This window comes from Ornithodoros turicata, chromosome 10 (assembly GCF_037126465.1).
Source record: "Ornithodoros turicata isolate Travis chromosome 10, ASM3712646v1, whole genome shotgun sequence".
Classification (NCBI taxonomy): domain Eukaryota; kingdom Metazoa; phylum Arthropoda; class Arachnida; order Ixodida; family Argasidae; genus Ornithodoros; species Ornithodoros turicata.
Window position 1 is genome coordinate 5,739,188 of NC_088210.1, and position 24,744 is coordinate 5,763,931.

The following is a 24,744-nucleotide window of genomic DNA, read 5'->3' on the forward strand; positions in this document are numbered from 1 at the left end:
GGTGGCGTAGCAAGGAGACGCGGTGCTCAGAGCTGCTGTGACGTTGTGGGCGACGCACATCATTGCCTCTCATTTCTTGTTTCGCTGCTGTACAATTTGGAAAACGTTGTCTCGTCCTCAGCCACTGCTGAAGAGCGCTCTTAGCAGTGCTACCATATATGTGTTACGGGAGTAACTGCATACGCGTGATTCCGCTATGAGTATTCACTCAGAGTGACGGTTCAGTGACGCAGTGAGCTCTATCGATTCAGGCAACCCCCAGTGACGCCATTGCATCACATCTTTTCAGGAGAGACAATGTCGCCCTTGGCGGTGCAATCCTGATTGGCGGCCATAATTTTATGGGCTCCCTATTCGTTTGAAGCTTACATTTCTTTTGTCGCTTGATTTGGTTCATCGAGTCCCCAAAGATTTACTGTTCTTCCCCCGTAGCGGTACCCCGGGCTACATCACTGCTAAGAGAGTAGTGGAGAAGTCAATAAGATTCCTAACGAGTTCGGCCTCATCTATGGCTGTGTTTCAATACTCGGCGCAGGAGAAGCTGTCTGAGTGGACAGCTAGATAGACGCCTTATCGGCGGAGATTTGGAACAGACTTGCGGACTTGGCGCCGCTGTCGCCATCTGCCATCGCCCGTAGGAACATCAATTCCGCACTTTGTTTAAACGCCGCGTAATTCATTAATAAACGCTGAAATAATTCAGCTCACATGTCGATGCATTCTCCCTGCGTATCGTTATATTTCAGAATACCTAGTGACCTCAGTATCATTACTTAACAATGATCGGCAAAAATGCCGGCACGGCTCATTCATATTACGGCGTAGCCTTTCAAGAAATGCGCGTTTCTTGTATTTTCTTGATGTGTTCATATCATTCGTATATGTCTCCATTTCCTCAGTGTTCCTTGCATTTCGTTGTTCTTCACATTTTGGAAAACTCCACTCCGCCATGTATTAACGCTGGGTCCTTATGGCACTACAATAAATAAATTCAATAAAATATCACTTTTTGGACTTATTGTTGAACGCCGTAAACACGTCAGACCTAATCGCATCTATGTTGCAGACAAGTGTATTAATTTTCAAGGCTGCTGTCAATGACGACCACTCAGACGCATAGCTAGTCTGCATCGATGCAGACTAGGCGAAAGACGCCTGAATAGCAGTCTAGGCGGGAATTGGAACGAAACTTAACATGGCGGCACTTCCGGTTAGACCGCCAAGTAGTCGACTTACCGGAGTATTGAAACACAGCCTATATCTCACGGTTTCCTGGGTATCAAAGTCTCAAAAGAAAAGGGTAAAGAGACTCTATCATATCTATGTACGGGACACAAACATACATCGTAAACGAAGCCCGCTTTCTTACCTTCATCAGTCGTCTGTTATTTTATCCTTTGGAAGACCTGGCATGACTCGATTCCGTAATCACTTTACTAAACAAGGAACAGGTAAGGGCTCTCTCTCTCTCTCTTGTGACCACCACAAGGAATGAGATGGTTTGCTTCTGCAACTTCAAAAGTCATCAAGTATCTCTCCGTGCTCAGTTTTGAGTATATGATTGGCTGGTTGTATCGTGCAACTGCCGAGTTCTCTGTCCCCAGGTGTGTGGGACAAGCTTCTCGGGGAAATAGTGCGTCCTGGGCCGACTTCCGATGGTCGACATTTACCTTAGGGCGTCTCAGGAAAATCCAGGGGGAAGCACACGGACTGCACGGCCAATGCGTGGGTTTGCATCTTAGTCAGTAACGGCGTGGAAGACGATCATTTTGGCCACTAAGTGACGGGCAGTGATGGCCACTAACTACTTCTATAGTAGTTTAACTATAACTAGTAACTACTTTGCGATGGAGGAGTTTAACTAGTAGTTCAACTACTTTTCAGGGGAGTAATTAAAACTACTTCTTTAACTACTGCAAAATAGTTTAACTACATCTATAACTACTTAACGTTGTCCATCAACAGCAATCCCTTGTAGTGTTCTTGGACACCTAAATATGAATCACAAGCAGTGAAATGATACTTAAAATATACTCTTGTGTCTACGTCGCTTAATTCACATACTGTCGTAAAATCCACAGCCTGTCTCTTGTATATTATGCGCTGACAAAAGAGCTTGCTGCGGAAATATTTTCTATGGAGTGAAACTTCCGCTATAAAGGTAAGTACAACATACAGCAGACCATGTACGAGATTTACACTCATGCTCCTTCGTCACAGATCAATGCGCCACACACAAATATTGTGGTGGGTGCCGATTGCGCCATTGTGGACCGTAAAATATTTTTGCTTAGCCTAGATGGTCGATGACATAGCCATCCTGTATGGTTATGTGCACACAAGGATGGTATTACGCAGGCCGCTATGATCGTCAAATACCGAGCTTGCGGCGGGATTCTTTCTGTGCCTACGTGATAAACTGTGTTGCAGTATTATTTCACAGCAAATGAGCCTTCACTAGAGAAGCATTAAAAGTGAAGATTTAGTACACATGCATGGCATAATTGCTCTGCACCTCCGTTCTCATCAAACAAGTAGCTGAAAGTAAAACTCGGAAGCACAATCGTGCCGTAAAGCTTGCGACAAAATCGGAAGTAGTTGGAGCTTGCAGTAACCTAACTACTGTAGTTAACTACTCGAAATAGTAGCTTAACTAGTAGTTGCCACTACATCTCTGCAAGTAGTTGATAACTACTTTTTAACTCCAATCAGGTAGTTTAATAATAATAATAATTGGGGGTTTACGTCGCGAGACAACTGAGATCATGAGCGACGCCACAGCGGTCGGTCTGTGGATTGCTTTTGCCCACCTGAGGGTTCTTTAACGTGCGATGAAAGCTCATCACACGGCACCCCGTATTTAACGTCCCTCGCGGAAGACGGCGTGTCTAAGCAACTTGTACCCTGCCACCAAGTTGCTGGCGTCCTCGGCCGGGTTCGAACCCGCGATCTCGGGATCAGAAGGCGAACACGCTACCGACTAAGCCACCGAGGCCGGTCAACCAGGTAGTTTAACTAGTAGTTTAACTACATGTAGTTAACTACTGGCCATCACTGGTGACGGGGATGGTTCAATGCCTAGAGAGAGATGAGCTCCCACGCTCGTTTGTACGCGCTTCGGCCACCGTTAAAGCAGTGCCCTTCTTACGTCAATTCGTGAAGCAGCTGCATGATCGCGACGCTAATGGACCACGAAGCCACCACGTCCTTTCCGAAACTATACAAGGCTTTTGGTTCGGAGACATGCCGATGCAGAAAGAGAAGGCTATACACTACACTTTTTCTTTCGAATGCAGTGACATCACTGGAAGGCGACACTTTCAACGTGAGCCGAGTGGTCCGGGATCACATGGGCGTCTACGTGTGCATTGCGTCCAACGGAGTTCCTCCACCGGCGATGAAGAAAGTTTCTTTGGAGGTCACTTGTAAGTCGTTCTTACCCGTCAGTGTGTCGTACCATGTCGCCCTGGGGTGCTGGAGGAGGGGCATTGATGACAAGGCAATTACATTGTTACATTGTAGGTTCTAGTACATGCTTTCATTGCGTTTCAGCGCGTGCTCTGTGGCCCTGTGGCACAGAGAACACAGTGCATGAAAAATACCACTCTCTTTCATAGAAATGCTGTTCGAAGTGTTGTCCTTCGGTTACTTGCACACAAATCAGCTCGGCCTAAGTTTAAACTTCCTGTTCCTTCTACTGAAATGAGTTCATATTTCCTTCAGGTTGTCCATGAGCAATGCAGCTGAGCGCCAGTCCCTGCAACTCTGTAATTACTTCATTGTACTTATTGTGTTCCGGTCACAGGCTATTTATTACAGTATATCACATTTGTCTAGTTCTCCATATTGATGCAGCACTGTTTTGTGCAGTATCAAAGTGCGGTTATACTCACACAAAACAAAATAAATTGTATGCCTCTAGAGAGATGGAAAACTAGAAAGGGTTAATTGACGGGGAACGACACAATGTCGTACATGACATGTTCTGAAAGTACGAAACAATAAATTTACTTGAAAGACAAAAAGCGAGACATAAATTAGGGCATCACTAATCGGTTCGGATGTTCCCGTTCCCAGTTCCTCCATTGATCAAGATCCAAAACTGGGCGATCGGCGTTACAAACGGAACAACGGCAGAACTGGAGTGCATCGTCGAGGCGTTCCCGCGTGCCACGAATTCCTGGCTGTTCGGTGAATCCCCTTTGGAGGCCAACTGGAAGTACCAACTCCGTGAGGAAGAAGAGGGATCCTACACGTCTCGTCTGAAACTCAGAGTTGCAGCTCTGGAGCCCAAGGACTACGGCATGTACAAATGCGTGAGCCGGAACGCACGGGGACACGCCACAGGCGTCCTCACTGTTTTTGGTAAGCGTATCGGAAACATGCAGTCCCCCTAATAGTGAATTGGCGCGGTCATCTGCTGGCAGATTTCTTTCCAAGACTCTGAGCACTTGTGTGCGCTTCGTCAAAACGTAGTAATCTCGCGTGTTCGCGTGGCGTTTTCCCAGCGCCACGAATCCGATAACTAGCACATATTTTGCCCGGTCCCCAGCTGGCCCGGCAGCGCGTTGCCCAACTGTACCCGGTCTCGTCATATTCACGTCGCCAGGGTCCGCATTAGCTCTGGTTGGCTCGCACCATACGCGCACTCCAAAATTAACATGGGTTAGCAGACGACGACACTCACTCTCACCCAGTGGCGTAGCCAGACCTCCAAGGTAGGGGGGGCTCGATACGAAAACGCCCCCCCCCCCGCTGATCCTGTGTCGACAACACACACATACTTATGCACACTGCAAACAGGATTAAAAAAAAGGAACGAAAATAGTTTATTTAGACGTTCACAGTACGATTATGTCATGACCAATGAGGTGGTGTCACGAGATTGGAAGTATTTTCAAAAGCTCATACTTTGAAAACCATTCAAGAGTGCTTCTTAGATAGACGCCATGAACTGCACGAACTTTCGCGATCGTCACACTGGTCCCCCCCCCCCCCCCCCATATATTATGTTCTCGGATTTGCACGATTTGTGTGGGTCGGTCCGTGGCAGGTAGGGGGGGGGGCTCGAGCCCCCCCCTAGCCCCCCCGTGGCTACGCCACTGCTCTCACCCTCTATTATGGGTTAAGAGTGGCGGCCGCGATGCCCCAAGTGTGATCCAAGCGACTACAGAATGGTGTAGATGAAGGTTAGCTCGTGGATGAACTCCATAAAGTAAATGCCTGTATCTGGGTACCCCCCGCAGAGTCACTCAGGGTCACGAGCACACGACGTGTCACGTGTTCGTGTCGTCCCTCTGTGTGCACAGACTCAGACTTTTACAATATGGAGTCTAGGTGACTGAATCCGCCTAGCACTGATGTTCGAGTGGCAATAGTTGCGTGGTCCAGCGCGGTTTTCATACTAGCAACTTCCGAGCGCTAGGCCGTGTTGGCACAAAATTAGCACACGAATTTGCCATTAAGTATCCCATTAATCTCGGTTGCAAGCTGTAGATATCACGACAGCCAGAGCCGCGATAACTTCCGTCTGCCAGAAGTGTGTTGAATCGGAGATATACATAGATATCGCGATACGCACTGGCGGTCACAGTTTCTGAAGTGTATCGCGTGTCTCCATCGATTGGTTCTAACAAAGAATTTTGACAAAGCGAAAATGGGACCCGCCTCAACGCTTCGTCAAAGGAAACGCGGTCACTTTGCGTGAAAAAACAGCATTTGATACGTGATGTTACGTGCGTGCAGCAGCAATTGAGCTAGAGAAGTAGCCCAGTTAACGTCGAGGAAATATGCTTGAAAGAGGCGTGTTCCACAAGCGAGTTTTCTCGCATACGAGGACGATAAAAAACAACGGTCGAGTCATGTGTCTCAATGCATTGTCGGAATACGCGAAGAGAAATCGACGGACAAAGCCATTCCCATTCCTAGTAGCGTCGACCAGCATCGTCTGCGACTGTGCACTAGCGATGTTCTAAATCTCCGGTGGAAAGCAATTGGGACTCACCAGAGGAGTCCTTCATTGTTCTCTGTTTATATCCAGTATGTGCATGTCCGGTAGAAAAGAAGCACTTGGGACAGCATATGGATTCCCGATTTTTGTCGTTCCCGATCCAATTTCTGATTCTAGTCATTGGCAAGATGTGATTTGAGCACGCGACAATTAAGCGCATGACATCTCGCGCTTCTTCACCGGCGGAGCCACGTCGATGCAAATTTTCCGAAATAAATTAAGACGAAGTGTCTCAACCCAACATTGCATTCCTTGTCACCTTTCCATATCCCGGTACCTCTTGACTCGAATGTTTTTGTAAAGGTCCGTTTCTTTCTAGAGCTTGACCCTTCCAAGATGCCTGTGGCGCCTGAGGAAAACACGTATACTCTGTACGGGCACGGTAAGCACGATTATGGAACTTAAGTGTTTTAGTTTTTCTGTCTGTGTCGGATTAAGGTTATGCTTATGCTTTCACTATTCCTTGTATGTACTCTCTAAAAAAATGAGTAAAAGGAAGAGACGTTTCAGCATCTAGTCAGCCAGATTGCAATTACTCACCATTTTAGTCTGCTGACTCCCACATTTATTTCTCAGGACTGCAAATAGTTACTGAACTTCGCAAATGAGCTCTGGGATCCAACAGTCTACGTAAATACGTGCTCTTCGTGAATTTGATGGACTAACTTAGCTAACTTAGCAATTTCCCACCCAACACTGAGAAGGAAATAGAGAGCGGTTCTTCCCTGGCAAACTGTGCCGTATCCGTGGCACGAGATTTTATATCACTCGGCATATCACGGTTGACGGTTTAATTCAAAGTATTTTCATTCATGCACACAAATTATGTACTGTTGGGGACACGGTTGTCTAAACTCTCCAGCCCCTGGCCGAGCAGCCCCCTATCGGCGACGTCGCGCACGGAGGAACAATATCATTACAGTCACAGGGGTGGCATCCAATGTATTGCTCCGTAGACGAAAGCGTGCTGGGCGAACGCAATGCATCCTGGACAGGTCCTGGTCGTACGTCACAGCAAACGTCAAGGCACACGTGACCTTAAAGATGGCGGCGCCCGTGATCGGCGGCCAAATCGTTTGTAAACAATGCGGTTGTTGTTTCTGGACGACGTTTTGGATGTTTTTCGATCACGGTAATTATTTGTATCCCATAATCTCGCAGAAAAACGCGCAGTTTTACACATAAAGCCTCGTATTGTTGACAACTTCCAAAGATGTGATGACGACCGCGCGTAAGACTTACCGAGCCGATGCGATGTACTTATAAACTAAGGTGAAATGAGCTACCATGTTGCGGAAGAAGCACCGCATAGTTTACGCTGGCAAAATACGGCCATCTCTCGGTGTTAAGACGGTGAAAATATGTCGGTAAACGGCAAAACGACATGTAAACAAAGTCACATGACCTCAAAATGACGTTTTCTATGACGTGCGACCAGGACAAGATGGCAGTTTTGCCAAAAGCACCCGCTTGAGGGTAGTTACAACAATGGCGGGTTTGTGTCACCCCTGTGATTACAGTCTCCGAGGTAAGACCGCGCAGCGCCACCTGTCGGAAAAGAGTACCACTGCATCCTCAGCGTCTGCTAGGGAGAGCAGTTCAGCGTGGCCTCCCCTCGGGGAAGGTATTGGTTACTTCCTTCGTGCGCGACATCGCCGATAGGGGGTCGCTCCACCACGGGCTGGAGATTTTAGACAACCGACCCCCAACAGTACCTTCAGTACCTTGGCTGTTACAACGGAGCGTGAAGTGGAGTCCCCATTCCGTGACATACACTTTGTCCCATGCATTTAGTCCTGAAAGGGGTTATTTTTTGTGGCAATGCATTTAGTCCCCAAAATGAGTAAAATTACAGTTTTTTTTTTTTTTTTTGAGTGCACGTGGCAACAGGAATTCCCCTCTCACAGTCCTCTACTTCTCCTGTACGCATTCCGCATGCCTTTTTATGGGGCGGTCAGATCCGTTCCAGTTCATTTCCGAACTAGTGCCACTTTATTCATCGTGCACCACTGGCTACGGCATCGAAAATCGCACGCGAAATAGTGGCGTAGTTTGTCCGTGATTCGACGCAATACACTGTTACGATATATATCTGAGATATGAATATGTCAGAGATGCGTGTCCTATGCACTGTGTTCTAGAGCGTACGTGCCAGCCGCACAGAACAACTTCATTGTTGTCGTCGCCGTCTACATTTTTGTCTTTTCTTTTTTTTATCTTTCTTTTTTTTCTTCTCATTTGTACGATATGCAAATAAGGCCGGGCCGCATAGTGCGTTTTCTCTTGCGTAAAAGCTGAGTTTTCACGCCCAGCGCGAAATTTTGTACGTCGCAGCCGCTCGTAGCGCGTGATTCACTGCATGCAGAGTAGGTTTGATATTTCACGCAGCAGTCAGTTCACAGGCGTCCATAGCAACCAATCACGGCGCAGCAAATTCACTACTGGTTCCAGGCCAGCATCCTACTTCCTTTTTAACAATTGCCGCTCTAACGAAAAAGCTGCAGAAGGAGTACAACAAGTACAACTACTTTCGCTCGTGAGGGTCCATTTTGCCAAATGCAAATCAATTACAAAGGAACGCACACAAAAACGACCATTTCAGGACGGAACAGGAAGGAGAGAAGAATGCGTGTGTATTCTCATCGAGCAGGAGTAGAGGTGTGCGCCGATGTGCCGCCGCCGAGTGCATAATCCTCGCCGCCGCCGCCGCCGATGCAGAGGGATCGGCGCAGCGCCGACACCGCAAGAGCTGACCGTTGCAAGAGCCCGTACACGCTCTTTGTATTGGTTACATCCGAAATATAACTCTGTTTTTTCCCGACAGTCGTCCATTCAGAGTATGCTGTCAATAATTTGTACTTAAAACCTTCGAAACTTAGTGCTTAAAAAACTATAAAATGACGGCATCGTGTTCACGCTGCACTTTCACATAACACTTACAGGAGCGGGACGAGGGTGGCGAAGGGTCACGCCGATAGAAGGAGATCGGCGTGGCGCCGCCGACGCCGCCGGCACAAAACAGGAGATACGCCACCGCCGACAAAAATGCCCTCGGCGCACACCTCTAAGCAGGAGAGCTACCTATGCAAGAATGTTGCCAACCCTTCGGAAAGCACATCCGCCAAACCCGCTGTGCACGCAGCAGCGGAATTTGCGCCCCCATGCTGTTTGACAGGCGCATTTTTTCACGGTGCGCGGCCATGCAGAGTTTTACGCAGCGCGGTATTCACATACACACGCACCATGCGGGCCGACCTTTACACTCTACTGCGAGGGGAGGGGGGATAATAGTAAGAACTGCTGTCCTGGGCAATATTTACGCGCGGAGAATATGAATGGTATAATGGTAACGGAAACCACCGGAATTTGGGCCGGTAACGTTATCGGAAACATAAACGCATATCATGCACCACTATTACCGGAGAAGTCGGCCCAGGACGCATACTAACCCCCTGCTCCCCACTCCATCCTGCTGTCCTCTCTCCATCTGACCACGTCTGTACGCCGCTCGTAGCCACAGTTGCTTCGCGGCGTTAACAGGGAATTTAAAAACAATATCACCGGAAACGGAAACTAAAATGGCGTTCCGTATGTAATTCGGGGAAATGGCTGAAAGGGGCGCGAATGGCGGTCGCCTTAAGCCACCTTGGTCGTCCGAAAACAAGCTGAGAATAAACATTAACAAAACGAAGGCGGTCATTTTTCGGCCAAGAAGTAAACCAATCGAATTGAAATCTGCCATAACCAGTAACTCTAATGCAATTCCGGTCACATCTGAAACAAAGCTCTTAAGAGTCCATTTTCATGAGCACATGAGCTGGGATAGCCACATTGCCTTCATTAAGTCAAGCTATCCAAAGCGGCAGGAGTCATTAAGGGGTATAGTTTTGCCTCAAAAGGCTAAACTAATAATCTACAATGCTATCTTCCAGTGGCATCTCAATTACTGCTCTCTGGTGTGGGGAACTACCACTAAACGAAATTTGCAGGTATCAGCGACGACTCAGAGGAAATCTATTCGGGGCGTAATGAACATACCTGCAGTGTCCGATATCAGTAGAGCCTTCGGTCAACTAGGTATTCCCCCAGTGCAAAACCTTGACAAGTATAAGCTTGCGCTGGCGTATAGAGATGCTTTTAAGCGGCATAATTGCAGTTTTCTTGGTTTAGCGCATTTAACGGAAGCCTTGCCAAAGTATCACACCCGCACAGCTGTAACATGGCAGAGACCATTTTCAAGGACAAATTATGGGCACCAAAAAATCGCCTATCAGATGCCTCTATTACTCTCCCATAACCCAAATATTGCGTACATTAATAAAAGGACGCTTCAGGACACTTTGTTCTGTTGAGCATTTCCTACTACTTCTTTATTACCCCTGTTGTATCTTCTGTATTGTATTGTATTTTTTTTTCAAAGCTGTTATTGTATGCCAGGTCCCGATATGTGTTGTTATTTCGTCCATTCATCTTGTTGTCCATACTTTCGTTTTCGCCACTGTCAAACTTATTCACGGGCTTGGAGCCCTTTCAAGCTGCATGATGCAGCTTTATGCTCCAAGTGCCACACTGTATTTCAGTGAAATGAAGCTTTTGATTGATTGATGATTGATATAACCGCGCTAAATTACTCCTCACGGCACTTACGTTTATTTATTCTCACGTTTGTGATGACAGCTCCCCCACCGAGAGTCGTGGAAGTCGAGTGTCCTGTCTGTCCTGACTGTCCTTCTTCGCACGAGTGTGCGCCCAGGCGAAAAGGTTTGTCCATTTCACGCTTTCCTCTTCATAACTGAGTAGATAAGGACAAACGAGCGAGGCTACTCTCTGCTAAGCTAGTTGGAAGTGTAGCTCATAGTGCATAAGACCGTGTCTATGCAAGACCATTTTCAGTTTTGATGAGTGACACAGACAAAATGTTCACGAAGACAAAGTTCACAGACAAAGTCCACAGCTCCACGGTGCTCATTTAGTTCCAAAGCAGATGTGAGGAAGCACTGTATAGACCCATCTGAAAGACATAGGCATTAAGAAACGTGAGCCGAACGAAGAATGAACTGAATGAAGTCGTGCAGATGAGCTTCGATTATATTCTTATACATGGAAATATTATCTTTCCCGATTCAGGAGGTTCTGGAGTTGCTACGGTCGTCAATGTGGAGACAATATACAACCATTCGCATTGGCTACCCCTGAGACCTCGCGACCAAGGTAAGTGATACGCGAGTTTGTTTCTACACATCCATCATTCAGTGTAGAAAGCCTGCCGCATACTACAAATGGTGCAGTGATTCTCAACTTACGTCACTCGAGGGGAACCCGCTCTTGTGGCAGCGTACGACGTCAAGGAACGTACTACACTGGGCCAAGTGTGTGCAAGCGGGTGAGGCGGACTTGATGTCGTACGACTAGCAAATTGTTTATTCCGTTTAACTGGTTATTTGCATAATTACGATTATTTTACTTACGTATTGTTTCGTCGTAAGATGTCCCTTGAGCTTTGCCGGGTTCATTCAACTGTTTCACAGTACTTTCCCGCACAGAACTCATGGGTAGTCCATATAGGTAGGACAGTAGCTTCGAAGTTTTTTCGAGTTAGCTCCGACTTTCCAAGTGCATGCAGAGCATGGTTCACAATACGGCTTTTTTTGCGTGCGGACGTGGGCGAACGTCGGTTACCGTGTGACGTGTGTGCGAGATCTTCCACATCATATTCCGACGCAGGCACCGGCCCTTTGCTTTCCCGCGTTCCTCTCTTTCTCTCCTTATGATTTCTATATGTACCGGAATGGATTTCACGTGCAGTTTCGAGAGCGCGTTGTTATAACGGTTTACCTCTAACGTCTCATCGTGGTCTACGAGGCGTGTATTTTCCGAGATGCTCCGATATTAAGATATCGCAGGACCTTTCAAGACGTCCGGGTTTTACCATCTTTTGTAAATCAGTTTATTTTCATCAAAAATACGATATGAAGCTGATGAATAAAACCATTACAGAACTATAGTTAGTAACACGCTAGTTATTCACGCTTGATAATAGTAAGAAGGGTCGCTTGCTGATATGACGAGGTGGAGGGGTGATACTGAGGGTGATAATGAAGGATAAAGGGGCCGGGCTAATGATATACTTCATTTATTAAGTGGTACAACAGCGCGTCCGAACGCTATAGAGCCTAGTCGCCATATCTAACTGACAATAGGCGAGGAAGCTAGGTACAACAGAGGCGCCGTCGTACATGAGCGGTGGGTGGTGGGACTACATACGTTCGATTCCCAGCCAACTCTAAAGGACCAAGTCCACTTGGTACGACAAACTGGTAAAATTGTACATGCGATGCAAAAAGTACAAAGTGCTTAAAACAACTTGGTGACATGACATAGATAGCGAAGTCTTTTGGCTGAAAAAGTCGTAAGAATTCATATAGTCATCTAAGTGACGTGGCCGCTGACATGACGAAACTTTGTCACGCACTGAGACTTGCAGGTTTCACCTCGCGGTCCTATCACAGTATCATGTATAAAATTTATGTGGTAATAAAAAGAAATCCAAATCCAAAATACATTTTGGGTCACCAGTAAGGGACTTTAGCATTTTTCTTTGGATGCCGAATTGTCATGATGAGTCGTGCAAAAGGTGAAGACTGGCAGGACACATTGAAGCTGGGGCTACTAAGTTCAATTGTCCTGATGTGCTATGGCGGCAAAAATGTTCATTGACGATGGTGAAAATAACTTGTGAGTGGGCCTCGGCGGCTTGCTCGAAGAAGCTGAGGCATTCAGGGTCTTGACGTGAAGATCCTGCAAGGACTGCTCGAACTGTGGAGTAGCCTTCTTAGTCTGCTTATCCAGAAATTTTCTATCTGGGGATATCGATAACCACTACGGCTGTAAGGTGTGGCATTTGGCAGGAGGTCAATACGGTGCTGGAGACCTGTGTAGTGACAGATGTCATCGTCATGTCGGGAGAACTGGATGAATGGGATGGCTGGCACATCCCATTCATTACTGTCCCGCATCCAACATATATCGCAAAAGACATCCCGGGAACCTCAACGAAGCATAGTTGGGTGTCTCGTTTTTTTCATTGTAGGCATATTCTAGGCCAGGATTGAGGGCATCCCAGGGATGCCTCAAACAACCCTAATGTTACATCCCAGTTATGTTCCTGGGATCAGCTTGTGTTGTTGGGGAGAAGGCGTTGGAAACGCTTCATTCGCGTGACGGCGTACGTGACCAAATCAGCCTAGATGATTTTCTTGACGGGGACAATCATGTCGTAGCAACGGAGAGCCTTGCCGACGCACTGCGCAAGACGCACTGCCACAGACGTACCAACACTCTTAAAAATGCACTTCATCGCAAAGCACTCTCGTAGCCAGCCATCACCTTGAATTATGCAGTTCATAATTGTGTGTGAAACTTATGCTGTTCATAATTGTCACAAAAAAGGCGTACGCCTTATGTTTTCAACAAATCAGGGTATGACAATGAAAAAATGGCTAGGAAACAAGCGAGCTGGTGAAGATGATGCATGATGTAAAACCTCGAGACTACACTCTTAAAAATGAACTTCGCCTCATAGCACGCTCTTAGCCAACCATAATCTGGAATGATATCGTTATCTGCCCTGATTTGTTGAAAACCGGAGGCGTACGCCTTTTTTGTGACAATTATGAACAGCATAAGTGTCACAAAAAAGGCGTACGCCTCCCGTTTCCAACAAATCAGGGCAGATAACGATATCATTCGAGATTATGGTTGGCTAAGAGCGTGCTATGAGGTGAAGTTCATTTTTAAGAGTGTAGGGAACACGAAAGGAAATGTCAGCGGCTCTCGTCCTGAGGCACTTCCCTTCATATATACCAATAAGTAATACAAATACAATCGTAAGTTCTCTGTTTCTCTCGTCACGATTCCTCGCCTTAATCAAAAATGTTTTTCAACGAGTGCTATATGAATTTGAACATTTGGAAATAGCGATTTGCGGTCTTCGCACACCCATGAGTGTTTAACGGCTTTTTCTTTGCCGTTTTCCTTTTTAGTCGTCTTTTTCCTGAATTCCCGGCAAGGCCTACACTCTTAAAAATGAGTTTCACCGCATAGCACGCTCCTTGCCAACCATCATCTCCAATGATATCGTTATCTGCCGTGATTTATTGAAAACCGGGGACGTGTGACATTTTTGTGACACTTATGCTGTTCATAAGTGTCAGGCAAACAAATCAGGGCAGATAACGATACCATTCGAGATTATGATTGGCCAGGATCGTGCTCTGCGGTGAAGTTCATTTTGAAGAGTGTAGTGCACCTGCCGTGTAAATTTCCTGGTAATTTTAGGCTTTCCAAACCTAAATGAAGAACCCGCGCATAATACTTTTCTGCATGTTACGAAAGCGTCCAAATCACCGTGTCCATCCGAACCATGAACCTTGGTAACAGCATCTGACACCTGTAATTACCATCTCTTTCTGCGCAATGAACAGAATGCAGATCGTCATCGCTAGCGGGCAGGTGCGATGCCTGAAGCGTATGGGACATTCAACGGGGTTGCTTTCTCATTATCCTCCCACAGCTACTCAACAGCGGCACCTCGCGGCAATAATGTGGTCAGTCCGCGACGCGAGACTCCCAATTTGGCATCCTCATTGCCACACCTAGAGGGCGCCCACCGACGGGAGAAATAAATAAACAATGAGAAGGCTTTTCTGCGTGTCCACGAAGCTACACATCCCATCAAAGCTTGTCTTTGTCGGCTTCCCGGAAGATATCGTTATGTGGAGGCTATACTCGCGAGGTGCCTTATGAGATGTCTATCGCGTGTATAGGGAGGAATTGAAGGGACAAGGAATGCAAGAGAACGGAAAGAAACTTGTTGCTACGGGTTCCCTTTGGCTGCAGACGAGCTTCTCATACAAGTTACGATAAGAAATATAGTTTTTCAACGAGACCCGTGACATGTCTCGCTGGTTGTCATTACGTCAGAGAGGGAACCATCGTTATTTGTGTCGGCGTAGATAGGTGGTCAACGAACAGAGACCACGCTGATATGATTCGCCGCTTTTCGTCAAGCGTTTTAAGATGCACCATTAGGACAAGGGAAATGATGCCCACGAAAAACATAGAAAAGCAAATAGGAGACCGTCCGTTGTAAAATACCCACCTTGCATACCTATAAACCACTTTACCCATCTCCTCATCAAATGTGCATACTTTATGCTGTCATCGCATCAATATCCCAATTCGAGAATCCGAATTCCACTGCCCAAAACGGCAAATCGAATATTTTAAATCCCCCAACCACACTTGTTTGTTCCTTTTTTTAAAAAAAATGGGTGCCTCCGGAGTCCACCGAAAGCCTGATTGGCCGGCGGGTGATTTCTTGTTTTGTCTGGTTACATTGCCCTGAACTGAAAGAGTAGAAACAGGAACTCTCATTACAAGTTTCAAAGTAATATGGTTTTGCTTTTGATTGTTTCTTAGTTTTACGGAAAGAATTTGGACTGGAGAGTCTATATATTTCCTGTAGTCGACGAACACGCAAGGAAGAAGTATATGTCGTATGTTTCCTCCTGAAAGTGTGCTATCATTTAATTTGTTTTTCATTAAACAATGATATGAAATTCTGCTTCATAACGCTTTTCATTAGAAGTCTTTTTTTCCCTAGCTTCTTGAACACCTTTTTTAAAGAAAGGATTCGAAAGATTCGAGATTCGTAAGATTCGTGGACTCGGATTCAGATTCGAAAAAAATCTGTATTCGTCCTATTTCAAATCCGATCCAATCCGATCCAACCGTAAACGATTTAGGGTGTATCTCAGGATATCGCTACCCGGGAGTAACAGTCCCTCCACAGCCTATAAGCACACGGGACCCTGGTCAGTCTGAGCAAGGGACCAGCCCCTTGCCTCCAATATCTGACCTCCCTGCTTGGGACAGGTGTAGTCAGTCTTGCGTTTCTCTGACTTTTGGTTCCCATCCATGTAAATATTTCCCATTTGGAAATTTTATGACTGAAATATGCACTTTTCAAGGATTTCCGTGATTTTACGAATGTTTTACTATACCTAAATCGATGAGAAAAAGAGTTCAGAATTTTTTATTAGGAGGTAGTCCGGCTTTACAACTGCAAATTTTGATAGTGTTAGAGGCTGAGGATGAAACTCCCCATTCATCATCTTAAAATAAAGTTGTTGTTGGAGGATGTGCTTATTTTTAGAAAAAATGCCAAATTTGTACGAATGTTGAAGTGTTTCCCAGAATTCCCCAAATTTTAAATTTTGCGGTAGACTACTGAGACTGCGGTCAGTAAGTGGAACGGGCGCCTTCTAGAAAACGCGTTTAAAGGTACTGTACAATTTTAAACTTCTTGCTCATTTGGAAGCTTGGGTGCTCAGTACACAAGCGCCACAGATTTCGTTCAAATCCACCCCGTACCTTTTTATAAAATGAAGTTTCAATATTACGGGCAACTCTGTGTCTAAGACCCGACATGAACTCCGCAGTCCCCGCCATGTAGAGCGGCCGACATAAACATGCCAATAACAATGGAGCGTACAGCGACATCTGTCGACCGCTACCATCACCACACGGCTTGCCGGATGTGGTGCATTGTTGCGTGGGTGGCTTTCCTGGTGATTCTGCTTGCAGTTTGTTACTCATTTCCACGATGTACCCATGTTCTTGCACTTCTAAGAGAATATTTGTCAGGATCTACCCCTTTTGAACAAACTTTTCAACGAAAGTTCATGAAGCCGGGCTACTTAGCCGACTACTAGCCATGACTTAGCCGACAGAGGGTTGGGGACATGTAACAGTGTTGCTCGACGAATAGATGATTGTTTCCCACCAGGCGTCGCCCCGCGTCTTTTCACCACAATTTCAGAAGTGATTAAAAATATTTAGAATTTTCTGTGGCACATAAAGTTTGCGGTGTGGGTTTCTTTCGGCATGAGGTTTCAAAGGCCGCTGCCAATATTAACAGCTTGCCTGCTGCTTTACAGTACCTTTAAGTTTTCGGCTTATTCGGTGCAGTAGTACGCTGACGACGTGCTTCCATAGGGAGCATGGTTTTTCTTCGTAGCCCCGGAACGCAGCGGTGTTTGAACCTAATATTTGGGATTTGGCATACCTACCACCACAGTGAACTCGTGGCACCATCGGCACACCACAGTCGGCTCATAATTTTTGACTCGTGACACGTGCTTTTTTTTCTTCTTTTTTCGTGACAATCGGCTATGGCACCGCTGAAACACTTGGCGTGAAATTAACCAAATAGTAGTAGTAGTAGTAGTAGTAGTAGTAGTAATTAACCGAATAGCTGTCGGCTCTTACGCTCGTTTGGTATAGAAAGAAAAAGATGTGACAGACCAGATTGGGTGAGCTTTAAATATGTGCGAAGTGGAAAGACGTCAATTTACTTTTCAACTGCCTGTCTTGCTGTTGCTCTTGTTTGTTTCTGCGTTTGTTTGTTTGTTTCTATGTAGTAAGGAAAAGTTTGCACGAATTAGCTTATCTAACAAAAACAAGTTAGGTTATGTGCCTACTGACCCGTACGTGAAATAAAGAGACAGCCAGTTCATGGAAAATGATGCGTAGGCGTATCAAGGGGATTGTTTATCGTTAAATTTCTGGCTACGAAATGCATTCTAGCCGAACCGCGATTGGAGGCTGGCGTATAGCCGTTGCTTGCTCTCGTTTCGCTCCACACTTTTTTTTTTGTTGCTGATATTAGTTAAATGTTTTTCTTATCCGGATGCTGGCTGGTTGTTTCTACTTGGAACAAGAACACAGAGAAAGTTCGGCCAAATTGTTGAGAGGTTATTCCAGCAGATTAGGAAGAAATACTGCACGGTTAAGAGGAGGCATCGCAACATAACAATGTCCTTGGCCAACTGTCGTTCAAAATGCCGTTATTTCCCCCGACTTGTTGAGAATAGGAGGTATGCGCCTTCTACGGGAAATAATGCCAAATAAGTCGTACACCACCCATTTTCAACCAATCAGAAAAGAGAACGACATGACCAGGAATAATGGCTGGCGAGAAGCCAGTTAAGTGGTCAAGTTCTATTTTAACATCGTGTTGTATTTTCTTCTTTTTTTTTTTAACGGAGTATCTTGGCTTTGTTCTGGTTGCATTTCGCGCGTATTGAAACTAATGGCAAATTCCGTTGGTCGTTGTAGCGCAGAAAGTGTTGCACTTGGCTCGAGCCCGCACGTTACACTGCCGCTTCAATCCAACGTACGTCGCGTTTCATTGGTCCTTTTCGTTGGCTCTTCGTTCGTTAGGCTGAACCCACATAGGCACACCCCACTGCGGTGCACGAAAACGACAAGCGGAATTTGCGATGAGTCCGACCAATCTTTTTAATCCACGTGGGACACTTGCTCTGTTGAATCTCGAAACGAACAATGGAGTGCGCCACTCTGAACATGGTTGAAAATGGGGGGATAATGTGACTTTCTCCTGCACATGATGTCCACTTACTCAGCATAACTGTTATTTGCAGAATGCCGTGCCAAGCGTCGCTACCTCCTGAAGGTTGGCAAGCCAGTACTTTTTCGCCACAACAACGCCACGTGGGGAGCCTGGATGCGCGACAGCTACAAGAGAGCTTTCGACCCCAACCGCTTCTGGGTAACCCTGGACACCGACCGCACAACCTTATTCGAGTACGTGGAGAACATCTTCGCCAAGCGCTACGCATTGCCGTACGCTTTCGCCGGAAATGCGCAAGTTGTCTTCAACGGCTCTCTCTACTATCACCACGAAACTACGGACAGCATCGTACGGTTCGACCTACGGAACAAATCGACTGCGGCCATCAGTCTGAGCGAAGACTTTGCGACGACTTCGATGCTCTACCGCACAGGCCATAACGCCATGGATATCCTCTCGGACGAAAACGGACTCTGGGTCGTCTACGGAAGCAAGACTTCGAACAACACGATCGTCGTGAAATTTAACGAAGGTCTGTTGGTTTTCCTCAGAACTTGTTAAGTAGCGATGGCTGTAAACTGGCTCAGCAAACAGCAGTAGCGAAGGATATCCATCAATTACCCGAGGCATCTTTCATTTTAAACAGTCGCTATACGAGGAAATCAAGGTAGACAGCAAGTTTCGGAAAGAAGGGCGTTTTCCTGGCAGTTGTACTTAAATACCGACTTGATGTTGTGTCTGCGATCCTATTGCAGGTACCAATAAAAACCTTTTCGCAATGGGTTATTCGTAGACCTCGCAAAAACCCGTGCTTTGAAGATTTTGGAAATGCATATTTTGTGAGGGGCATGAAGCTCTCTAGCTTTGCAACTGCATATGCACATGTCTTTCGGCCGCCTATGTGATAGAATACTCGTAATAGCGAACAATTACATTATATATTTAATATAATTGTATATAGCAAAATCAGAGGCAGGCAGCGAAGATGTAAGGAGAAGGAATGGGGGAGTTATTTATTTACTAGTGGAAAGTTAAGGGGGGGGGGGGGGGGCAACGTTGCGGCGGAAGCTCCGGCTTCGTCAGGACTGAAGAATGATAAATGACACTTGAAGTTTTATACAATGCTACAATGACGTCTCAATCGGGTGTCCCGCCACCTGGCGGCCGTCAGCAGGTCAAGTACAAGGAAGTGATTGAGTCATGTCCGGTGGAGAGGTCATCGTCCAGGAAGAGGGATAGAATTTAATGGCTGTGAACTGTCGTCCTGCTAAGAAAAGGGGATCAAGAAGCAGTAGGCATCTAAGCAGATAAGTTTCTTATCGTTGAGAGTACACCAGGGTCCTCGTTTATGGTAGATTGGATTTTGCAGATAAGGTAAGATTCCTGCTACCAGTCGCAACTGAAGTTTGTTTGAAGAAGGAAAGTTGAAACATCGTTAATTGAATGCTGGCTAAAATGACGTGAAACAGGAAGAAACCGATCGGTTATTGCTAAATCTAATTCTGAATGTGGATTTTGTCTGGCCAACGTACTGTGTTTGGCACGCGTTACATTGCAAGAGATAGATAACGTTGGACGACTGGTCTAGGTTTGCTCTAATTGTCACCCTGAAGCGAGAACTAGTACTTTCGGTTATGGTGGTATTTTGCATTGATTTCCACATTTTACATCTACAGCCTTCACATGGGTGACAACCCGTTGGTGAATCATTTCATTTGGTTCGTTGATTTTAGAATGAATTAAGCAGTCTTGCAGATTGTGTGCGCGCCTGTACGCGACACGGGGTGGCTACGGAAAAGTTTCCTTTGTGCGCTGGGATTGTGGAAGTATGCTATAGTGTCGATTCAGTATACCCTTAATGTTTGGGATATTTCCAGCAAATGTCACGATCAGATTGATGGCGTCCTCTTTTTCGCTATTTTTTCGCGTACCAAATAGGGACTGCCGACCGAAGGGATTGGCTGTCACCCATGGCATACAAAGTTTGCCATCCCTTACAGCCAATCCCTGTTGCAGTAGAAGAAAAGTTCAGAAGGCCACGAAGTAAATATACAGTTATGAAGGAATGAAAGGCAAACAACGAATGTAGGGGAAGCAAAATAGGGGTGACTTATTACAATTTAAACTACTACAAAGTTACCTAGCGGTACGGTATGGTATGGTAAGGGGATGATTTCTTACAATTTAAACTATTAGAAAGGTATCTAGGGGTATGGTCAATGTTGAGGCTGAGGCTCCGCCTTCGTCAGGACTTGAAGCTTTCGTACATGTGTAGCATGACGTCACAGTCGTGGTTCGGGCCACCTGACTGACACGGGTCGTCAGTGAGTCAAACTCGGGAATGTGGTTGTGTCAAGTCCAGGCGTGAGGTCATCGTCCTTGGGGTCGGCTGAAAAGGAAAAGAAAAGGAAGCAGTACCTTATTTAAGCAGTCATAGTTCTCATTGTTGGCAATATACCGGGGTTTTCGTTAATGGCGGACTGGAATTTGTAGATGAGATAAGATTCCCGTTGTTCTCCTGATCGATCGGAAGCAAAGTTTGATTGAAGAAGAAATTTGAAACTTCGTTAATTGAATGGCCCGGTTGGCTGACATGGCGCGAAAATGGAAGGATTTTCTTTTCCTTTTTTTTTTTTTTTTTTTGTCACGTCTGATCGGTGGTTATTGAACCTAATTCTAAAAGACGTTTCCGTCTGGCCTACGTGCTGTGCTTGGCAGGCGTTACACTTTAAGTACACAACTTTAGAGGAGTTGCAATGTAGACCTGCGTTGATTTTGACTGAAAAGTTTTTGAAAGAAAGAGTTTGTGCTCTTAACTGATTGAGCCGTTTGCATTAGTTTGCGAATCTGACATCTACGACCGTTGCATGAATGGCAGCGAGTTGGTGAATTCTCCGGTTCTGCTACTTTAGAGCGAACTAAGCTATCTTGTAAAATGCGTGCATTTCTGTAGGTGTGGGTCGGGGAAAATTTCTTTAGTGCGTGCGGACTGGAGTAGGACGCTATGATGGCGATTCAGTATATGGTTAGTATTTGGGATGTTAACGGCGAATGTTACGGTTAAGTTTATGGTATCGTTCTTTGAGTTTTTTTGTTTGTTTGTTGTTTTTTTTTCGTTTGTGGGATAAGCTTTTGCGATCGACTTTCCGAGCCTTGTTCAAGGCGTCTTGGACTAGGTTGGCCGGAAATTGACTGTCTACAAATGTTTCTTTTATTTCGTTAAGATTCCTCTCCAGGTCATCATCCTTGAGCAGATTTTCCTGTATCGTAGAGCCCTGCTGTAAGGGATAGCCAATTTTGTGTGTCGTGGGTGGCAACTGTTGAACGACAAATACTGTTGGGAATCCGTGGACTTACGATAAAGATCAGTAGTTAAAACACCACCAGTTATTTTAACTTGGACTGTAACTTATTTTTACCGGACCTTCGAATGTGGTATTGCGGAAATTTGGAATGGTGCGGGGCCGAATTACGCCGAACAAGCGTTTCTTCGTTCGGATCACCAAATATAGACGAGGCGGTGTTCCTCTACGTGAGTCCTGACCGGCGGGCCCCAGCGGGCAGATGTGCGTGGTAGAGCCCTGCACGGGCCGACTTTTCCGGGCCCGACCCGGCACGGGCGCATCGAAAAATGGCCCGGCCCGACCCGGGCCCGGACCTTCATATTTTTATGCGGCCCGGCCCGGCCCGGTGACCCAGTGACTAGAGCCCGGCCCGGCAAATAAGCAAATAGAGCCCGGCCCGGTGACCCGGCGAGTAGATCCCGGCCTAGTATTTCCAGCCGCGACGTACGCGTTTCTGGCGATTATCAAACAAATTTATAAGTAAATTTATAAGGAGAGAAGACAAACATACAAGTGATGGCGGTTTAACACCGTAACCGCACGAGACCAAATTAAATCCAGAACGCACGCGGGCATGGGCGTTATCGTTACACTGTCAAGATTTTGCGGAGGTAGAGCATGCTGTTGACAAACTGCTTCTCCCAGTCCCTACCCCTCTCACCAAGCTTTGCCAAAGTGATTGTGAAATATGTGAGGAGTGAGGAGCAATGTAAAGTGGCTTGGAGAATGTTCTAGACGGTCGAATCATATGCATAATGCAGTATCCTTTGCTTGTCTTTGCAAAATATGCACATGAATGACGCAAGCGCATGATGATATGAACTAATGCATCTCCATTGCGTGGAATTAGCTGCGTGTCCCGGCCGGGCCTGACTCTCGGGAACATATTTGTCGGCCCGGCCCGGCCCGCGGTGCTGGCGTATTTTGTCGGCCCGGGCTCGGCCCGACCCTGAGCACACAGCCAATAACAAGCCCGGCCTGGGTCGGGGGCCCGGGCCCGTGCAGGGCTCTAGTGCGTGGGCTCACACGGACGGACAGACGGACGGATGTGCGTGGTCGGTGCTGGCCGAACTGGGCGGCAGGATCAGTGGCACGCGGCAGCAGAGGAACGTCTTCATCGTCGTTCATGGGCCACCACACATGTAACACACAGAAAACCAGCTACGTTGTTGAGTGTGTGCCAAAATCAGGGATCGGAAATCGAAACTAAACCCGATCCCAGAACCGGTAAAAACCCGTACTTTTCGCTGAACCGGAACTGGTCCGAACCACAATATTTTTTCTCGCGTTGAACCGAACCGCAACTGAACCAAACAAATAGCATATCGTTATCGCGAAATAATCGCGTTTTTATTAAAATTATATTTAAAAAGATTAAATTGATATTCGATGCTGTATTATTTTTTGCTTCTTTCTTTTCACAGGCGTAGGCTTCCTTGTACGCGATTTTTGACGTTCAGCAGCCCCACGTTTTTATTTTGGGTGTGAAAATAACGGCCAGCCCCTACGTTGTTGTTGTCAGCCACTGCTGTGCCGGCAACAACAACAACGATGCATTTGTGTTATTTCAGAATCGTAAGGATGTGCTTGCTTCTAATCCATAAAAATCTGCTCAAAATTCGCTTTCCTGAAGCGGTTGAAACCGACATTTCGCGCTGCTGCGCAGCTGAACCCGAGCCGTAAAGAAAAAAAATAACGGTTCCGATACGTGGCCCAAACAGGAACCTTCTAAAATGCGTTAGTAGAAACGTGACAGTGCATTCAGGAAAGCGAAAGGGAACCGAATGTTAGTATTGACAAAATTACAAAAGGAAATCAACTGTCTACAACCGTAGATTCATCTGTTGCCCTTTTTCTTCTACAAATCGGGGCTCGGTGCTAAGGTCGTACAGTCAGTTCAGCCTCAGTAGGTTAGAAGAACTGCATTTGTCACATTCCTGGATGATATTCTGTATGTACTGTTCCGGTTCGGCAGTCGCGCGTCAAAAAGTTTCCGACAACGTTACAAAAAGAAAAGACAGTCGCTGGAGCGTGGTTTCATGATCGCCGAGACAGCTTTTGTGCGTGTTCAAGCATAAATGTACTGCTAAATAAAAAGCAGGCTAATTGTGTAAAGTAATTGGGATAACGAGAGCACAGCAGCCGCAACCGGATTATTAAATTAATGTTCATCAACGCTTTGTGAGGACCGTTAAAGAATTCCTATCATCCAGCTGGGTGTAGCGGCAGTACCAGTTTTAATTAAAATACCTTTTTGTTCTATCGTCCTGTTTAGGTTCCATGAGGGTGGAGCGCATCTGGAATCTGACCTTGCATCACAGGAAGATCGGCGAGTTGTTCATCATATGCGGTGTCTTGTACGCAGTGGACAGCGTCACAGATGCATCTACAAGAATCAGCTTCGCCTTCGACCTGTACTCTGACACTGCCTTTGACATTGCGCTAAGCTTTAGTAATCCCTTCCGGAACACATCTATGATCAGTTATAACCCCAGTGACGGTGCTCTCTACACTTGGGACTTGGGGCACCAGCTACTTTATCCGCTGCTATTCTCCAACTTCACTAAGGGACCTGACGGCGATGTGTGACGCCTGGAACTGACGGTGCAATCCAGTGCCATTCTGTAGCGGATGGTACGAAACTCTGGTGCCTGCCACAGCTGTGCTGTAGTACTTGCCTTTACGTTGTACGCTTCAACAACAAGTAAACGAGTAATTCACGAAAAAGCCAGTGAATGCTAGCACCATGGGCAGAACTAGAGTCACTAAATATGGAGCAGAGTAGCGACACTGAGCCACGCCGGCGAGCGAGACCGCCATATTGGGTCGGGCGCGACTGCGTCGCCTAGCAACGGGGCTTCAATCTCCCTCTTCTCCGCCGAAGTAGAGCGCCGAGTCGAGTCAGCTCTCCGCCAAGGAAACCGGTTTTGGATGGAGGGGACTCAACATGGACG

The 24,744-nt window shown here is 46.4% G+C and overlaps 1 protein-coding gene across 1 annotated transcript in view; it reads left to right on the top strand.

The window, feature by feature from the left end:
- The window catches only part of LOC135370296 (uncharacterized), a 469,518-nt gene extending 445,001 nt beyond the window's left edge, over nt 1–24,517 (top strand). Inside the window, exons 9-15 of the mRNA XM_064604007.1 lie at nt 3,297–3,425; nt 4,078–4,365; nt 6,330–6,392; nt 10,688–10,771; nt 11,138–11,221; nt 18,517–18,978; nt 24,066–24,517. Of these exons, the coding sequence (XP_064460077.1) occupies nt 3,297–3,425; nt 4,078–4,365; nt 6,330–6,392; nt 10,688–10,771; nt 11,138–11,221; nt 18,517–18,978; nt 24,066–24,379 (1,424 nt within the window). The 3' untranslated portion in view covers nt 24,380–24,517. The remainder of the gene's footprint in view (nt 1–3,296; nt 3,426–4,077; nt 4,366–6,329; nt 6,393–10,687; nt 10,772–11,137; nt 11,222–18,516; nt 18,979–24,065) is intronic.
- The last annotated feature ends 227 nt before the right edge of the window (nt 24,518–24,744 follow it).